Source organism: Cajanus cajan, chromosome 1 (assembly GCF_000230855.2).
Source record: "Cajanus cajan strain Asha chromosome 1, NIPB_CcT2T_4, whole genome shotgun sequence".
NCBI classification, from domain to species: Eukaryota; Viridiplantae; Streptophyta; class Magnoliopsida; order Fabales; family Fabaceae; genus Cajanus; species Cajanus cajan.
The window spans coordinates 33,403,240-33,418,619 of NC_138517.1; the positions used below are offsets into that span (position 1 = coordinate 33,403,240).

At 34.4% G+C, this 15,380-nt stretch overlaps 1 protein-coding gene across 2 annotated transcripts; it reads right to left on the reverse strand.

Annotated features, from left to right (window-relative positions):
* Positions 1-1,493: 1,493 nt before the first annotated feature.
* On the reverse strand, positions 1,494-12,623 carry LOC109805519 (uncharacterized). Of its 2 annotated transcripts, none has more exons than XM_020367608.3 (21): positions 11,959-12,623; positions 10,777-10,878; positions 10,537-10,662; positions 10,243-10,464; positions 10,025-10,153; positions 9,770-9,904; positions 9,522-9,647; positions 9,287-9,421; positions 8,151-8,246; positions 7,329-7,457; positions 7,072-7,200; positions 6,813-6,941; positions 5,784-5,987; positions 5,610-5,678; positions 5,409-5,510; positions 5,195-5,302; positions 4,708-5,079; positions 4,332-4,625; positions 3,554-3,943; positions 3,212-3,455; positions 1,494-2,582 (listed from the first exon to the last, which is right to left on the reverse strand). In XM_020367608.3, the coding sequence occupies exons 1-21, from the start codon at positions 12,044-12,046 to the stop codon at positions 1,937-1,939; spliced, it is 3,975 nt and encodes a 1,324-aa protein (XP_020223197.1). In that variant the 5' UTR covers positions 12,047-12,623; the 3' UTR covers positions 1,494-1,936. The 2 variants fall into 2 exon arrangements, with proteins under 2 accessions (XP_020223197.1, XP_020223196.1); XM_020367607.3 differs by having other exon boundaries at positions 10,777-10,902; positions 11,959-12,622.
* Positions 12,624-15,380: the final 2,757 nt, after the last annotated feature.

A 15,380-nucleotide genomic window follows, 5' to 3' on the forward strand; every position in this document is an offset into this window, starting at 1 on the left:
TTTAAGTATCATAAGGTGTAGACTTTTCAATTAAACCAACTAAAACAAAAATTTAAAATACTTTTTTTAGTCTCCATAGTTTCACTTATTTTATTTTTTAGTTCTTTTAGTTTAAATTATGTTTTTTAGTCTCTATACTTATATTTTTCAATCATTTTTAGTTTCAATAATTTAAGATATTTTTTTAATTATGATACTTGCAATTATTTTAATCTTTTTAATCTCTATTGTTATTTTTTTAACATTATTCCTTTTGTATTAACTTGACATATATATTAATTAAACTTTGTATATTTGATATCAAATTTAATCCTTCGTGCTTTTTGTCTATCCTCATCTGCAAAGCCTATTGTTGAAGCATTTTTTCTTCCATTGAATACCTCCATTACATAACACAAAACAGAAAATGTAACAAAAAAATTAACTATAAAGATTAAAAAGGTTAAAAAATTATAAGCACAAAAACTAAAATGATCTATTTTAAACTATAAAATCTAAAAAGAATTTAAAATGTCTATTTTAAGAACTAAAAGAAAAAGTAAGTATAAACACTAAAATAGTATTTTTAATTAGGGGTGGGTATATGGACTTGAGTCCGCGGACCGGTCCGTAAGTCCGCGGACTTCACGGATAACGGGCCCATGTTTTTTAATCCGTATAATCATACGGACTTTTTAGGTCCGACCCGTTAAGTCCGCGGATTTTGCGGATTTAATCCGCGAGCCCGCGGATTACCCGTTTAAATGTGGACTTACAAATATTTTATGTTTGTTTTTAAGATATTAATTAAGACTTTGATGTTTTAAGGTATTTAGACTTTGATGTACTTGGACTTACAAGTGTTTTATATTTGTTTGGTTGTGTATTAAGACTTTTAAAGTTTTAAGGTAGTAATGCTTTAATATTTGGTTAATAGTTGGTATGCTTGGACTTTAAATTTTAAAGGCATTGAGACTTAAATATTTCTATTAGAAATTTAGAATGTGTAACTTTTGTTATTTAATACTTTGATTTATTAGATGTTATTATTAGAAGTATATTTATATCATTTTATATGTTTTTTTTTCCTCATGTTTTCATAGGTTAAATAAAGGAAAAGAAATTCAAAATCTGAGTCAATATTCATCTAAACAATTTAGATTTAATTGGGCCCGCGGACTTATCCGTTTATCCGCGGGCTTCACGGGCCGGATACGGACTTAAAGATTTAAGTCCATTTATTTCGCGGACCGGATTTATCCGGCCCGTTAAAAATGCGGACTTCGCGGACCGGGCCTTAAACGGGCCGGACCGGTCCGCATACCCACCCCTATTTTTAATAACCAAATTTGGCTCGTCAGACCTTATGCAGGCCAGGGTACATGCCTGCGACAGGTTGCCTGGAATAGTCTAAGTTTGTTTATTTTTGTTCTTTTGTCCCATCTCCACGTGACTTATTAGTTCTTACACTATGTCATTGAAGTTATAAACATCCGAAACTATAATCATAAAGATATTTGAAAAGTGTGACTGGCCTGTGTAAATTGAGAAATGTATTCCTGATACATCATGTTCTACTGGCAACCCTTCTGCCCACAGGTATTTGACAATTTGAACATTACATTATTGATGCTGTAACTGCAAAGACTATACTTTGTATGTTGTATTTGCCAATGAAGGAGGTCTAAGTAAAGGTCCTCTTCAGTCATCAACTCATCATGTATTTCCAAGCTAGATTTGCATTGCTTCCCCTCTTCAAAGAGTTAGTACCATTTACATACATATGGTTTTGCAGGTTAGCAGAAAAAGCATGTCAAAACCTATTTACACCTTGCTTGTATTCTCTTGTCAAACTTCAAAGGACTCAGAAAGGGAGGAGCAATGCCTCTAGCAGAGTTGTGAACTGCACATCAACAAAATGAGGGAGAGCAATATGCAGAGAGAAATTGGAACCTGGTCATAACTTGAACATAGTTCCATGTTCACTCACACTACCACCAGAAAGCCTTCTAATTATCTGCCACAACCGCTTGCTTCTCCCGGTACTCAGAGGACCCGAATAAGAATGTCTTCTGAATGATCCAGACACTCTCCTTCCATATCTTGCAGATGAGCTGAACAACTCTGATGCCAACAGCCCGTTTTCAATATCAACTCCAGAATCATAGTTGGTGCCTGAGAATTGGCCTTGGACGTTATCTGATAGTTGTCTAGAGTTGCTCAAGTCAACAGAGCTAGAACTTGAACCTGCTTCTCTTGCTTCATCACATTCATTGCACACAAGTTTTAAAGCCTGGACAACCTCGCCCATGAAAGGACGGTCTGACACCTCCGGTTGGACACACATTGAAGCAATGGCTGCAACTTTAGCCACACTATCAGAAGGCACATCAGTTCCTAGAGATGGATCAATTATAGCTTCCAATCCTTCTTCACTCGAGAGTAATGGACGAGCCCATGCAACGAGATTCTCTTGACCGGGTGGTCGTGACATGTCTACTGGTTTTCTTCCAGTTAAAAGCTCAAGGAGGACAACACCATAGCTGTAGACATCACTCTTCACTAGAAGATGGCCAGTCATTGCATACTCCGGAGCCACATAACTGAATTAGTATTTAAAATATGGAAGAAAATGTGTCAGGGAATGCATAATAGTAAAACAACAAAAGAATTGCAATAGTTTTCCAACAAAAGCTAGTGCAGACTGCAGATATTTCCATGAATTGAAACTTTTAAGAGTTGGTTATGATGACAGTATTTGAAAAAAAAACGGACAGTAGAAGTTAGATGACTGAAACAAATCAGGGATCAAGTATCCTTATGCATCCTCTCAACTTTTCTTCAGAGTGTTTGATCTTCTGAAACAAACTTATGCCTGGTTAGTGTCCTATGTGATTTTGAAATGATCACTTTTTGGCACAATTTAATATTAGTAACTTTGCCAATTGGATAATCTAGAAGCAGGATATAGGTGGATACCTAGTTCCACAATAAAATTACTAGAAATAGCACTGGCTTCTATTTATTGCTATACCTCCACTTCTTCAAAAATAATCTTAGTCAAAAATTATTTCAGACAGTATACAAGTTCAAAATATTGTAAATTCTTGATATAAATGACTACAGAAGCAATTGCTAAGAAATCACTTCAAAAAGTAAAGGGTACTGAGGTTAAGAGATAACTTATAGATAAAACTTTCCAAAATGGAAACAGGAAAGGAAGAACTGTTACCCGAAAGTTCCCATGACACGAGTTGATACGTGTCTGTTCTCCTCATCAGCTGCAGTCCGGGCCAATCCAAAATCAGATACTTTTGGTGTAAAATCATTTTCCAGCAAGATATTGCTAGACTTGAAGTCCCTATGTATAACATGGGGACTTGAATCTTCATGTAGATAAGCCAGTCCACGAGCAGCACCAAGAGCTATCTTTATCCGAGCACTCCAATCAAGTGGACTGTTTTCCTTGTCAACTCCTGCCAAAAGATCAAATATAAGAATAACCATTATGTTAAAGAACTAAACAACTGGAATGGTAATGATATTTGGTACTGAATCAAAAGGAGTTAAGTACCATGTAAATAGGATTCCACGCTGCCATTTGGAATGAGTTCATAAACCAGGCACCGGAAGCTGAGCTCTGCACATATACCAATCAACTTAACCAAGTTTCTATGGTGAAGCCGGCTAAGCATCTCAACTTCAGATAGGAATTCACGGTCACCGTGATGATCCTCCCTTTTTAGAACCTTGACTGCCACTTTTGTTCCATCTTCAAGGGTGCCACTATAAACACGCCCAAAACCACCTTCTCCAAGCACTCTAGAATCATGGAAATTATCTGTGGCTTTCTCAATGTCATTCATGCTGAAAGTCTTGGCAGATCCTGCATAAGCAACAATGCTAGATCGAAATGATGTTGAAGCTGAAGCAAGCCCACCTCCAATTGATGATCCGGCAGCACCTGTGAAATTCATATGTTTGCTTCTTAATCAAAAATCTGATATATAATAAAACAATCAAATTGACATAATGTTGCACAAAAGGAAACACTCAAATTATGGACACCAAATATTTAACATTAAAATATATTGCTCAAGAAAATGATATTATTTATTTGAATTATTTCAACTGGACTTTTCTTTTTATGTATAGAATTCTGCCTACCATTGTTTTTCTAATTCTATTAGATGAAATAAGTACTAAAAATATGGCCTGTAATTTGTAAATACAGTGATTTCTCTCTCTCTTTCTTTGGGGCAGAATATAGTATTGTTTTAAATGATCAACCAAAACAACATTTCTAACAGGGAAAAATATTCTAGTTTACTGGACACTACCATTTGTATTACCTGGTGCTTTGGTAAGAGAAGGAGGCAAAACCCGTGGGGTTGATGTTGGTTGACTCGCATGATCTCTGAACTTGAACACGGCCAAAGCAGCAGCAAAGCATAAAACAACTACTAGAAAAGCTGAAAGAGCAATAATAGCAATTATGCCTTTGCTAAGTCCACCTTTATGCTGTCTCTTTGGTATGTCAACCCCAAGAGGCTTTATTGTCCTACCATTATTGCCACCACCCGAATATGGACCACCATCAATGATGCTAATGCTTGAAGGAGGTATAGGAGGAGATGGAGGCAAACCTATATCCAGAGAGGACTACATGAAATTTCTGACCAGGAAAGTCATGAAGAGTATACAAGACATTAAAAAATTTATATATACCTGGATAGGTCACATACAACACGTCATAATCACCAAAGTAAGAAGTCTTTATAACAACCTGTTTATGCCAAAATCTCTCAGAAGTTAAAAAGGCTGTAGTGTTATCAAATTCTTCCCCAAGTGGTACCAAATCAATGAATACGACAGATTTTTCTGGTTCCTGGTTTGCTGCATCGGCTCCCATAATGCGAACTTGACTTTGCTTCATGAATACCCCAGTGGCAATTTCAGAAGCAAACTCTGAAACCAAAGGGAAGAAAGTATACAGAGAAACACTAAGGCGGAGACCGACTTTCATGGGCCAGACACATTTGCAAGGTGCTCCAGGTGGAGTGTTTGTCAAGGGATCTGTGCAAACCACTGATATACAATCTACAAAATGAAGAATGGACATGTATATTTCAGGTACATGAATATAGTTAGCAAAAAGTACATATATTAGCAGACATAGTTCCTTTACTAAAGATAAAACAAATAGAGCACTTACCTTCATTGGGAGGTGGGGGTGGCAGTGCTTGAACACGAGGCAGGACTGGCTTCTTAGGGCTCTTGGAAGGAGGTTGAGAAGGAGATACTTTAGGAGGATGTAATGGAACTTGCAATAACAAACACAATGGATGCAAAAGGATAAGTAGATGATAATGAAAAGACATTATTTTCTAAAATATTTGTAATGGGTATGCAAGTTTAGCCTGTCTTACTTTTGGTTGAGTGGGGGGATATTTTGAATGATGGAGAAGGAGCAGGTGAAACCTTGCTCACTGGTGATTGAATAGGGAAGGAAAATGGGGAACCTGAGAAACCTACCATGCAGAAAAGTTTAAGTAATCAAAATTTCCTTTATTTACTTATCAGTTTAATAGAAGAAACATCTTATAATCTCACCAAAATTTTATAGTTACCTGTGTTCATTGGTGGTGGAGCTTGGTGTCTTCGTCTACTTGTTCGTAGTGATGGAGAAATTGGTTCATCTACATAAAATAACCAAAAAAAAATGAGTAATATATTAAATTGAAGTAAAAAAAGCTTAATTTGTGGAACAATTCAATAGCAGACTAGCAGTTAACAAACCAAACCTTGGTGTTTTGAAGTGGGAGGAGAAACCAAATTTGATGATGCAGGAGCAGGGCTGATGATTGTGTTCCTTGTATGATGATGCTTATAAAATGTGGTTGAAGGTGAAGATGCGGGAGAATGACCTTTGTTGAAAGGAGATTTAGGAGATGAAACAAGTGGCTCAGGAGCATGGTGAAATTGCCTTGCTTTATGTTCTGAAGGAGCTACAGCATAAAAAGAAAATAAATAAAGCAATTCAGTATGTATGTATATAGAAAGGACAAAACTTAAATATAGTACCATAAGAACTGTCGATACTATTATTCAATCAGAAATGAAATTTTATCTTAATAATATATGTTAACACTCAATGGAATTATGGTACTGCATAGAACTTTTGTTCATAAAGAAATACCTTGGTTTAGTGTGTTTTAATAATTGTAATATTTACGTTCCTTATCCACATCATTTTACATCAGCAGAAACTAAAGGTTATGTATAGTAAATTATTGAACAAGAAAAAAAAATGGTTGTGCATAAGATCATTTAATTATGATAATAATTAAAATTACTTTTGCAAAACAATTAAAGCAAGATGTCAACCTTGTATTTGTTAGACATAACAAATCATTCCTTTGCCTTCAGCAAAAAAACTTTACTCTCATATGAGAGTTGGTTTTACACATGATATTTGAGCCTTTACTCTCCGTTCAACATAACTAAATGGAATTTCAATACACAGGTAAAATGTTATTGTCTACTTTTAAAGCCAATTGAACTCTTGTATCACACTTTCCTTCACACAAGACTCTTGTGTGAAGGAAAGTGTGATATAAAATCTTTCTTGGTACTCCACGAGCTTAGGCTTTTGAGAGAGTAGATCTAGCTTAGGCTTTTGAGTAGATCTTTGACAGTGTTACTGTGTCAATTTTGAAGTGTGCACAGTATTGTTAGGGAAACCTTTAAACTTCATGCTGTTATTACAATCAGAAATCCTCTGGTTAAGAATATGCAACTCATCAAAAAGCATTTTAATCTTACTAATATACCTTGAACAGGGGAATGTACAATGGCTGGCAGTGGCTTTGGTGTTTTGTATGGAGGTGCAGAAACTGGTTCTCCACCTTTTTTCCAATTGAAACTTTTGGAAGGTGTTAATGCAGGAGAGACAACAGGCGCTGCATCAAATTTTTTGTGCCAATTAAGTTTCCATCAATTGAAGAATGATTGATGCTGTTAGTACCATGAGCAAAATCCTCTACTTACGAATTTGCAACTCATCAAAAGTAGTTTATGGTTACCATATACCTTGAGCATGGGAATGTAGTATTGCCGGTAGTGGTTTTGGTGTTTTGTACACAGGTGCAGAAACTGGTTCTCCACCTTTTTTCCAATTGAAACTTCTGGAAGGTGTTAATGCAGGAGAAACAACAGGTGCTGCATCCAATGTTTTGTGCCAATTAAGTTTTTGTCAATTGAAGAATGAATGATGCTGTTAGTACAATGAGCGATCCTCTAATTAAGAATTTGCAACTCATCAAAAGTAGTTTAATGTTGCCGTATACCTTGAGCATGGGAATGTACTATAGCCGGTAGTGGTTTTGGTGTTTTGTATACAGGTGCAGAAATTGGTTCTCCACCTTTTTTCCAACTGAAGCTTCTGGAAGGAGACACTGCAGGAGAGACAACAGGTGCTGAACCACATTTTTGTGGTAATTAAATTAATTAATGTGCAATAGCCTTAACAAAATTAAAGAAATTATAGTAATTAAATGCAAATGATACACACTCTAGTTCCTTGGGAGTGAGGTGCGTAAAATGAGAATGTAAGGGAGAATCCACTCTTGATTTGAATTAAAGTATTCCATAATTTAACCCACTTTAAATCGGTGGATGAACCCTTTTACTCACCTTAGAGGATCCAAATCCCAATGTTATCATCTTTAATTCTAGTGAATACTATCTTGCATGCATAATTCACCAAACAATTATCTGTTAAACAGCCTCATGACCAAGTTTTTTTATTCCACTTTGCATGGAGCAAAAATTATGCATGATAAGGAAACATTACATATCAGTCATAATTGTCATTTTTAATCTTAATTCAATTGTTGAGCTATATAATTAATATTTCCCAATACATTGTCAATTTGTTATGTGACATTGAAATGAGAGATATAATCACATCTCTTTCATCAACAGCAATAGTAATTCAACAACAACAAAATATAGAATTATACATAAGATTGGGTTTTAAACCTTCATTCAAAGAGCAGAAAGACTAAAGATGTAAATGATTTTACAGAAAAATGCACTGCAACATATTTTAAAATAAACAACAAAATCAACTCGGGGGTTAGAACAAAATCCTTTCTCAAAATTTGCACCTGGTAATTTTGAAGGAGTTGCTGCCGGTAATGGTATGACTGGGTGTACCAATGGTGGATCTACTGGAAGTGGACTACTTGGTGATGTAACAGATGCTGCATGAACTCAATAAAAGAAAAATTAGCGAGACAAATAAAAGTGATAATCGGATAAAATTCAGATTAAATGTTTTATCTTTATCCCTTCTTTCATTAAATAAGGTAATCAGATTTCCTAGGTTATATGGATGGAGTTATTTTTGGTTAAATAGGTGGCATATTCCTTGGTAATTTTCCATGGTGAGGATGCAATAGATTTTGTGCTTTCATGAAAAAAAAAGGAAGTTTAGAACAATAATAGTTGAATGGATAAAATATGTTTTTGGTCCATCAAAATATCTTGATATGTTGTTTTAGTTCCTTTAAAAATTTAATATGTTTTCAGTCCCTACATTTACCAAAAGTGACGTGGTTTTATCACAGACTAAAAACGGTACTTATTGTTGGAGATTCCAATCTACTAATGAAAAGGCCAATTTAATATAAGCTCTCACCTTCCAATCTACTAAAAACGGTACTTATTGTTAGTATATATGAGCTCTCACCTTCTAAGATAGTATCAAAACATACCCTAGCTATTGTTGTTGGGCCTACCGGACTATTATCAAAATACCCATAGATGTCTATTTGCAAACTTCACGTTCCAAATGTCTAACAATCGATGTAAAGAGGTGTTGGAGATCTTAGTTAATAGGTGATATGACCAAAATAGAGTATGCAAGTGAGGAAATACTCAACTCACGAGTCAATGTTATAGAATTAAGTTAGATTCAACTTTATATTTCAAAGATGATATCAAAGCCTATCATATCCATATTTTGATCCTAGCTATTGTTGTTGGGCCAGTTAGGCCTGTTGTTGCCTCATTGAACACTCACATATGTCCAAGCTAGAGATATATAAGTTGGAAATTCCACATCGACTAATAATAAGGTCAAATTAGTTTATGTAAGTGGGGAACATCCGAGTAAAAGTAGAGATTAAAAATGTATTAAATTTTTATAAGGACCAAAACTAACATTCTGAAATACCACAAACCCTAAACATATTTTACCTAGTTGAATTATATAGATGATAGATAAGACTATATAACATACGTGGCATTACTGGGGTGTGACTGTGACCATTATTTGTAGTTCTATTGTGAAGATCGGGCGGGAAATTTCCATGATGAACTGGTTGACTGACTGATGAATTTTTTGGTAAATTTGCCGGAGGTGTTGCAACTGGAGCTGTTCAAAATGCATAGAGAAGAAGAAATTTGAAGTCAATATCAGCTGCAAATAGCATTAAAAAAAAAAAAAAATGTTATAAACCATCAAGTAAAATTACCTAGTGAAACTGGTTCCAATGTGTGACCAGTGTTGTTATTCCTTCTGGGAACAGTTGGAGGCAAACTTCCATGTTCAGTTGGTTGGCTCGCTGGCGAATGTTCGGGCAAACTGAATACTGTAGGGGCTGTTAAAAAGGCATTAGAAAAACATACTTTTGGCTCAATACCAACTGGGAGATGGAGATGAAAAAAAGGAAATTTCAGAAGTAAGAAATCAGGTAACCACTTTTTCACTTTCATCACATGCCTGGTGAAATTGGCTCTGGGATGTGAGTCATGTGACTACTATTTGCACCCTCTCTATGAGGCAAACTTCCATTTTCAGCTGGTTGGCTTACTGGTGAAATTTTGGGCAATGTGGTAGAAGGTATGGGAATTGGAGCTGATCAAAATTCAATAGAAAAGCATAGTTTACGTCAATACCAACTGGAAGCTGGATATGATGAAATGGAAAACCATCATTAATAATTCCAACTAAATGACAAGACTTTTTATCAGATACCTGGCAAAGCTGGCTCTGGCTTGTGACTCTTATTCCTCTCATCAATCTTAGGGGGCAAACTTCCATGTTCAATTGGCTGGCTGGCTGGTGAAGTTTTTGGCAAATTTCCAGACGGAGTTACAATGGAGGCTGTTCAAGAAGCAAGAAAAGAGCTGAATTTGGTATATTATCAATGAGAAGGTTCCCCCAGAAAAGAAACTTCTCGGCCACAAACATACCTGGAGCAATTGGTGTGGATACAGGAGGCCTAATTGCAGGTGTTTTGCTTTGTGGTGGACTTGGTTGTATGGATGGAGGCACATTACCTTCAGAAGTTGATGGTGATGATGTTATGGTGCTTGTACTACTAGGAGATATAGATGGTCCAAATCCTATGATCTTCTGAGGAGTTGGAGCTGATGTAGGAGGTGGTAATGTAACTGGAGGGGGCAAGAGTGACCCTGGATGGTGAAAACACAAAATTTTGGTTAGATAATCCAGTATGACCTAATGCACTAAAGGAGTGAGATTACCATTTGATACTTCTTGAGGACTTGGTGCAAGGGTTCTCCATGGTTCTCTTGGGTGTAGAAGTCTAGGTGCTTCACTAGGGGAAGGATCCACAGGTATGGTTTCTGGAGATGGTGATATAGCAGACCCTGAAAGAAGGCACAGAAGTATTAAATATCAGTAGAAGCTAATAGGGACATGACAATGAATAGTCAAGTTCAACATTCAATCCCATTTTGTATGATATTTTAGATTAGATATACCATTTTGATCTGAAGATGAGTTTGGTGCACTGCTTCCCCATGACAGTCCATGATGGATGGGACCAGGTGCTTCTCCATTAGGATGAATGACTGGAAGGAATGCTGGAGATGGGGATATAACAGACCCTTGAAGAAGATATTATCAGTAAAGCCAAAAGTTCCATGGGAGAAAAGAAAAATTTACCAATTTTTTATTATCAGAAAGATCTTAATTATCAAATCTGATGACTTATGCTGATCAGTTAGACAAGCATATGGGCTTACATCAGTAATATCTTTTGTGAAAAATTTAACATTTTGGAATGTTGGTATATTTCTCTTCTGGATGAGTTTGTACTTTGCAGTGTATTTGGATAAATAAATTTCAAATAAAAATAAAGGTTTGCAGTTCAATTGAGAGGGGAAAGAATTCAGAAATCATTTTTCTACATGTACAAATTTAAATATTGAAGACCACAACATTTTTAGGGAACAACACCAGCTTCTCATAATGAATATTTAAAGGGGGGATAAAAATTCAATTTTCTTGCAAAAAGTACCTTCACTAGATGAACCTCGTTGGATTTAAAATATTCATGGGGAAGATAAGAATTCAATCAACATGCAAAAAGTACCTTCACTAGAAGAAACTCTTTGGTTTAAAATGGTTATGTGATTAAACCAGTAAAACCTATATGCATCTATTTATATGCTTATCAGAGGACTCTTTGTATAAAGCAATGATCACAAATAGAAAACTAGTAGTTATCAGCTGAATCTGTTGTAAGCAGCCAATGTACTTTGATTCCAGTGACACATAGGCTCACGACAAGAATGGAGGGTGCAACAATGGTATCAAAACCCACCACTAACTTACCTTTTGTTTAATATATTCAAATCAAAATTAGATTTTGCAAGCAATGCAAGAGGACAACAGAAAGAAGACATCAGATGCCACCTCTGGTTATCCCAGCTCTAAGTATAAAGATTTAAACAATAGTCTGATTGCAAACTCAGCTATGATGTTTAGGTTCTCTACGATATTATTATTATCATCGTCATTATTATTTATACAAATTAAAAATACCATGTATGCTGATCCAGATCATGTTCTTCTAGCCTAAGCATAAATTTTCTCATAATTTGTGACAACTCTTGCCAAAGATTAACTTCACCAAAGAGTTCTGAGAATTAAGTACCTACCTTCAGATCCTTGGAATGCCACAACAAAGCCAATGATGCAGAGTTTCACTAGCTGCAGAATCAGTGACAAAACCACCCCCATCTCCATCCCAATCTCCAAAGACAATCTCTTCAGAAGTGATTCAGCAGAACAACAGGACAATAAATAGGAGAAAGAAAATCACAGACTTGGAAGCTTATTACTTGAAGCAAGAACAAACGGAGGTTAAATTGAAGAAGACCCACATATAGTGACACCAAAGCAATGAGAAGGAAGGTTATGAAACAAGGCAGAACAATAGTCTTTAGTGAAAAGGGCAAGAGCCAGAAGAGTCGTGTCTTGAGAATTTGAGCTCATGAATTGGGAGAAACAGAACTCAGAGTCTTCCATGTCAGGGTTAGAACTTAGAACTAAAAACTAGAAAGTTGAACTCTTTCCACTGGAGTTGGTAACTAGATCAAGTATAAAATTGATGCAAAGAAATAAAAATATGAACTTTGTGTATTCCACAATCCACACACACTTCAAGGAAACTCAAGAAAGGAAAAAGTGAAGTAACAGACCCCTTCTCTGAGAGAGAGGCAGTTGGGGTGGGGCAGAGAGGCTGAGGATCAGATCAGAACAGTCTTATTTTTTTTATGTGTACTTATTTTTTGTTTACTAATTTTCAGTGGGAAAGTCAGATTTAGGTGTTGTTTTCAACAGAGGATAATTACCAAACTTTACTTTGATTTCAGTTCAATGGAGGTTGCCTAGTTGCTTTTCCCCTTCCATTTGAGAAAGTGATTTATGGATGATAATAAGGTGTGCCATGTGGCAAAATCTTGTTCTGATCCCTCATGAACCTCCCCCACATGATCTCAAATTAATTAATGCTTAAACGACTTCTGCAACACACAATAAATGGTCATCAATTAAGTTATTATTATGATAAATTTTTAAATTGCAGCTTGTTTAGGGAAAAAGTAAGGGATCCAATAATCCAACCCATGTTTGTGTAACATAGTGTAAGGCCAGGATTTCAGTCACATGGATTTGCAATATAAAGTGACTAATTAATTCCCATCCAACACATTCAACACTGGATTTTTTTTTTCTTCAACAAGTTAAGATAGTGGTCAAGAGGACATTGGAGACAAGGGGGAAATATGGCCCCCATGACATTCCATGTAATGGACAAAAAGCAGAACTTTAGGATCATTTTAATCGGTTTCTGAGACGATAAGAAAAAAATCAGACAACAGCAGTTACCCCATTACGATTTTTATTGCACCATTCAATGGCCTTTTCAGGTTGATTATTGCCTAACTATTAGCCCCTGTGCTTTTATCGAGCACCGCAATTGAAATTCATACCACAAAAACCTTTATGGGCTAATTCGATGAGATTATGATATTAAAAACAATTTTCATCCCACAGAAGTTTCTATATTTTTAAAACATAGACCGAACATTATTTTAGTCTCTAAGTTTACAAGATATTATCTTATTAGTCTTTTAAGTGAAAAAATTGTAAATTTAGTCATTAGAAGTTTAAATTGAAAATCATATTAGTTAACAACTCCATATGTGATTAAATTTATATATATATATATATATATATATATGGTAAATAAAAATAACACTCAAAATTATCAAACAAAGAATTAATAACATATTAGAACTCTTTAAATTAAACATTTTTATCCACTTATGTTTCATTAGTGTTGAACTGAAGTTTAATAACATCTAATTTGACTTGAGATTTTTCTAACAATTTATTGAATAGATATATTTGTCAAAATAAGATTTTAATAATTATTAGAATGTTGAACTTGTATTATAAAGAATATAAACTCGGATTAGATCCTAGATGAAATACAATGGTTGATCAAAGTATTAATATTGATATATATTTAAAAATTAAAATAACAATAAATAGTTAATTTAAATATTTATTTGATATTTTAAAGCCTAAATTTACCATTTATTAATTTTAACGGCTAACATGACTACATCTTGCAAATTGAAGACCAAAGTGAGTGCTTATTAAAAAAAATATCTATCATAAAAGCAAAGTTTTATATTTTTTTCACCTATTTTTATTGAATGGGTGACTTATAAGTGCTAACGTAAATTATGATCAAGCCATCAAGGTGATATGTTCCGATTTCTATAAAGATAACATATGCTTTTCTAAACTTTTTTTTTTTTTCTAAAGAAAAAGAAAGCTTCTAATAAGGGAATCATTGTAACAAATTCCTGTCCCCAAACCACCCATTTTTGAAAATTAACCTAATTAAAAAAAAAAAAAAAAGTTGAACAAAATGTAGAGTGGGAGAAGACAAAAGCATTGTTATTGATGGTATGTATACATATGAAACAAAGTGGTGCATGAGAGAGACACACATTAATGTTAGAGAGTGAGATAAGGGCCTTAGGGCAAGGGGTAGTGTAGATTGGTTGGCCAGCAGTGAGTGATGGTTTTCTTGGATTGTAGTGCAAAGACAATGGCCTCAAGATGGTGGTGTGGTGGGTGCACAATCTTTTGCTGTCCATATGCCCCCATTGCAACATAACAATACATCAAAAAGGGTAGGGTCCATATGAAAATACGCATTTTCTTTTTGAAACTTGTCTCTCCAAGTATTATTTTATGTAAGTGGAACTGTGCCCAAAGGTGAGGACCCTTATTTAGGGACACTATACTTAATGACAACTCATTTTGAACTTGCATGATCTCAATTGAAAATGGAGATATGTAGAAGGATTTTCATTTTCTTTCTTAAAGACAGCACAATACAAGGCCTAAAGTATGTTTTTTAAACCCAAATGCCCTTTTTGGTTGAATATTCTTTCATATAAAATATACAATTTCCTTATCATTTTTTTTTGGGATTTCGTTTGTGTAAATAAATATTTCATCATCAAAACTTCAAAAACAATCTTCCTTTTTTTGAAAGTTAAAGCCGTCATATAAGAGAACGAAAATGAATACTTTCCCCCTTGTACTTCAGCTATTCGGAAGTAGTTTTCGTGTCTCTCTTAATTTTTTATTAAAAAATAAGAATTTTAGAAATAATTGTTATCGATTATTATAAAAAAATGAAAAAAGAGCAATTGTGTGAGTAGTGAAATTTTTTTACTTCCAATAAAAATGTAACTTATAATTACTTAAGGAGGTTAAAAGATCAAAAGTTTAGATATAAATTGATTTATTTTTTTAAAGAAGTTGTGAAGGACAAAATGAACAAAAATAAATTAGAGAAAAAAGTATCCCTTTAATATATTGTTATATTTTATATATTGTTTAAATGTTTTTATTATGATACATAATTTTTAAAGATCAAAACTCAATTTTATAAGCCAATTAGTTAATTGACAATCATCTTAAAATTAGATCAAATTAAATTTGAATGATCGATTATAATTTTTTTTATCTATTGAAATTATATTAAAATTAT

What these genes read in the sequence shown, in the direction of transcription:
- LOC109805519 (XM_020367607.3), bottom strand. Translation starts at nt 12,046, where the DNA reads ATGGAGATGGGGGTGGTTTTGTCACTGATTCTGCAGCTAGTGAAACTC. An exon ending in ACTACATTCCCATGCTCAAG is followed by an intron (nt 6,942 to 7,071) that starts GTATATGGTAAC and finishes AATTTGATGCAG; the next exon opens with CGCCTGTTGTCTCTCCTGCA. An exon ending in CGTGTCATGGGAACTTTCGG is followed by an intron (nt 2,583 to 3,211) that starts GTAACAGTTCTT and finishes ATACTAATTCAG; the next exon opens with TTATGTGGCTCCGGAGTATG.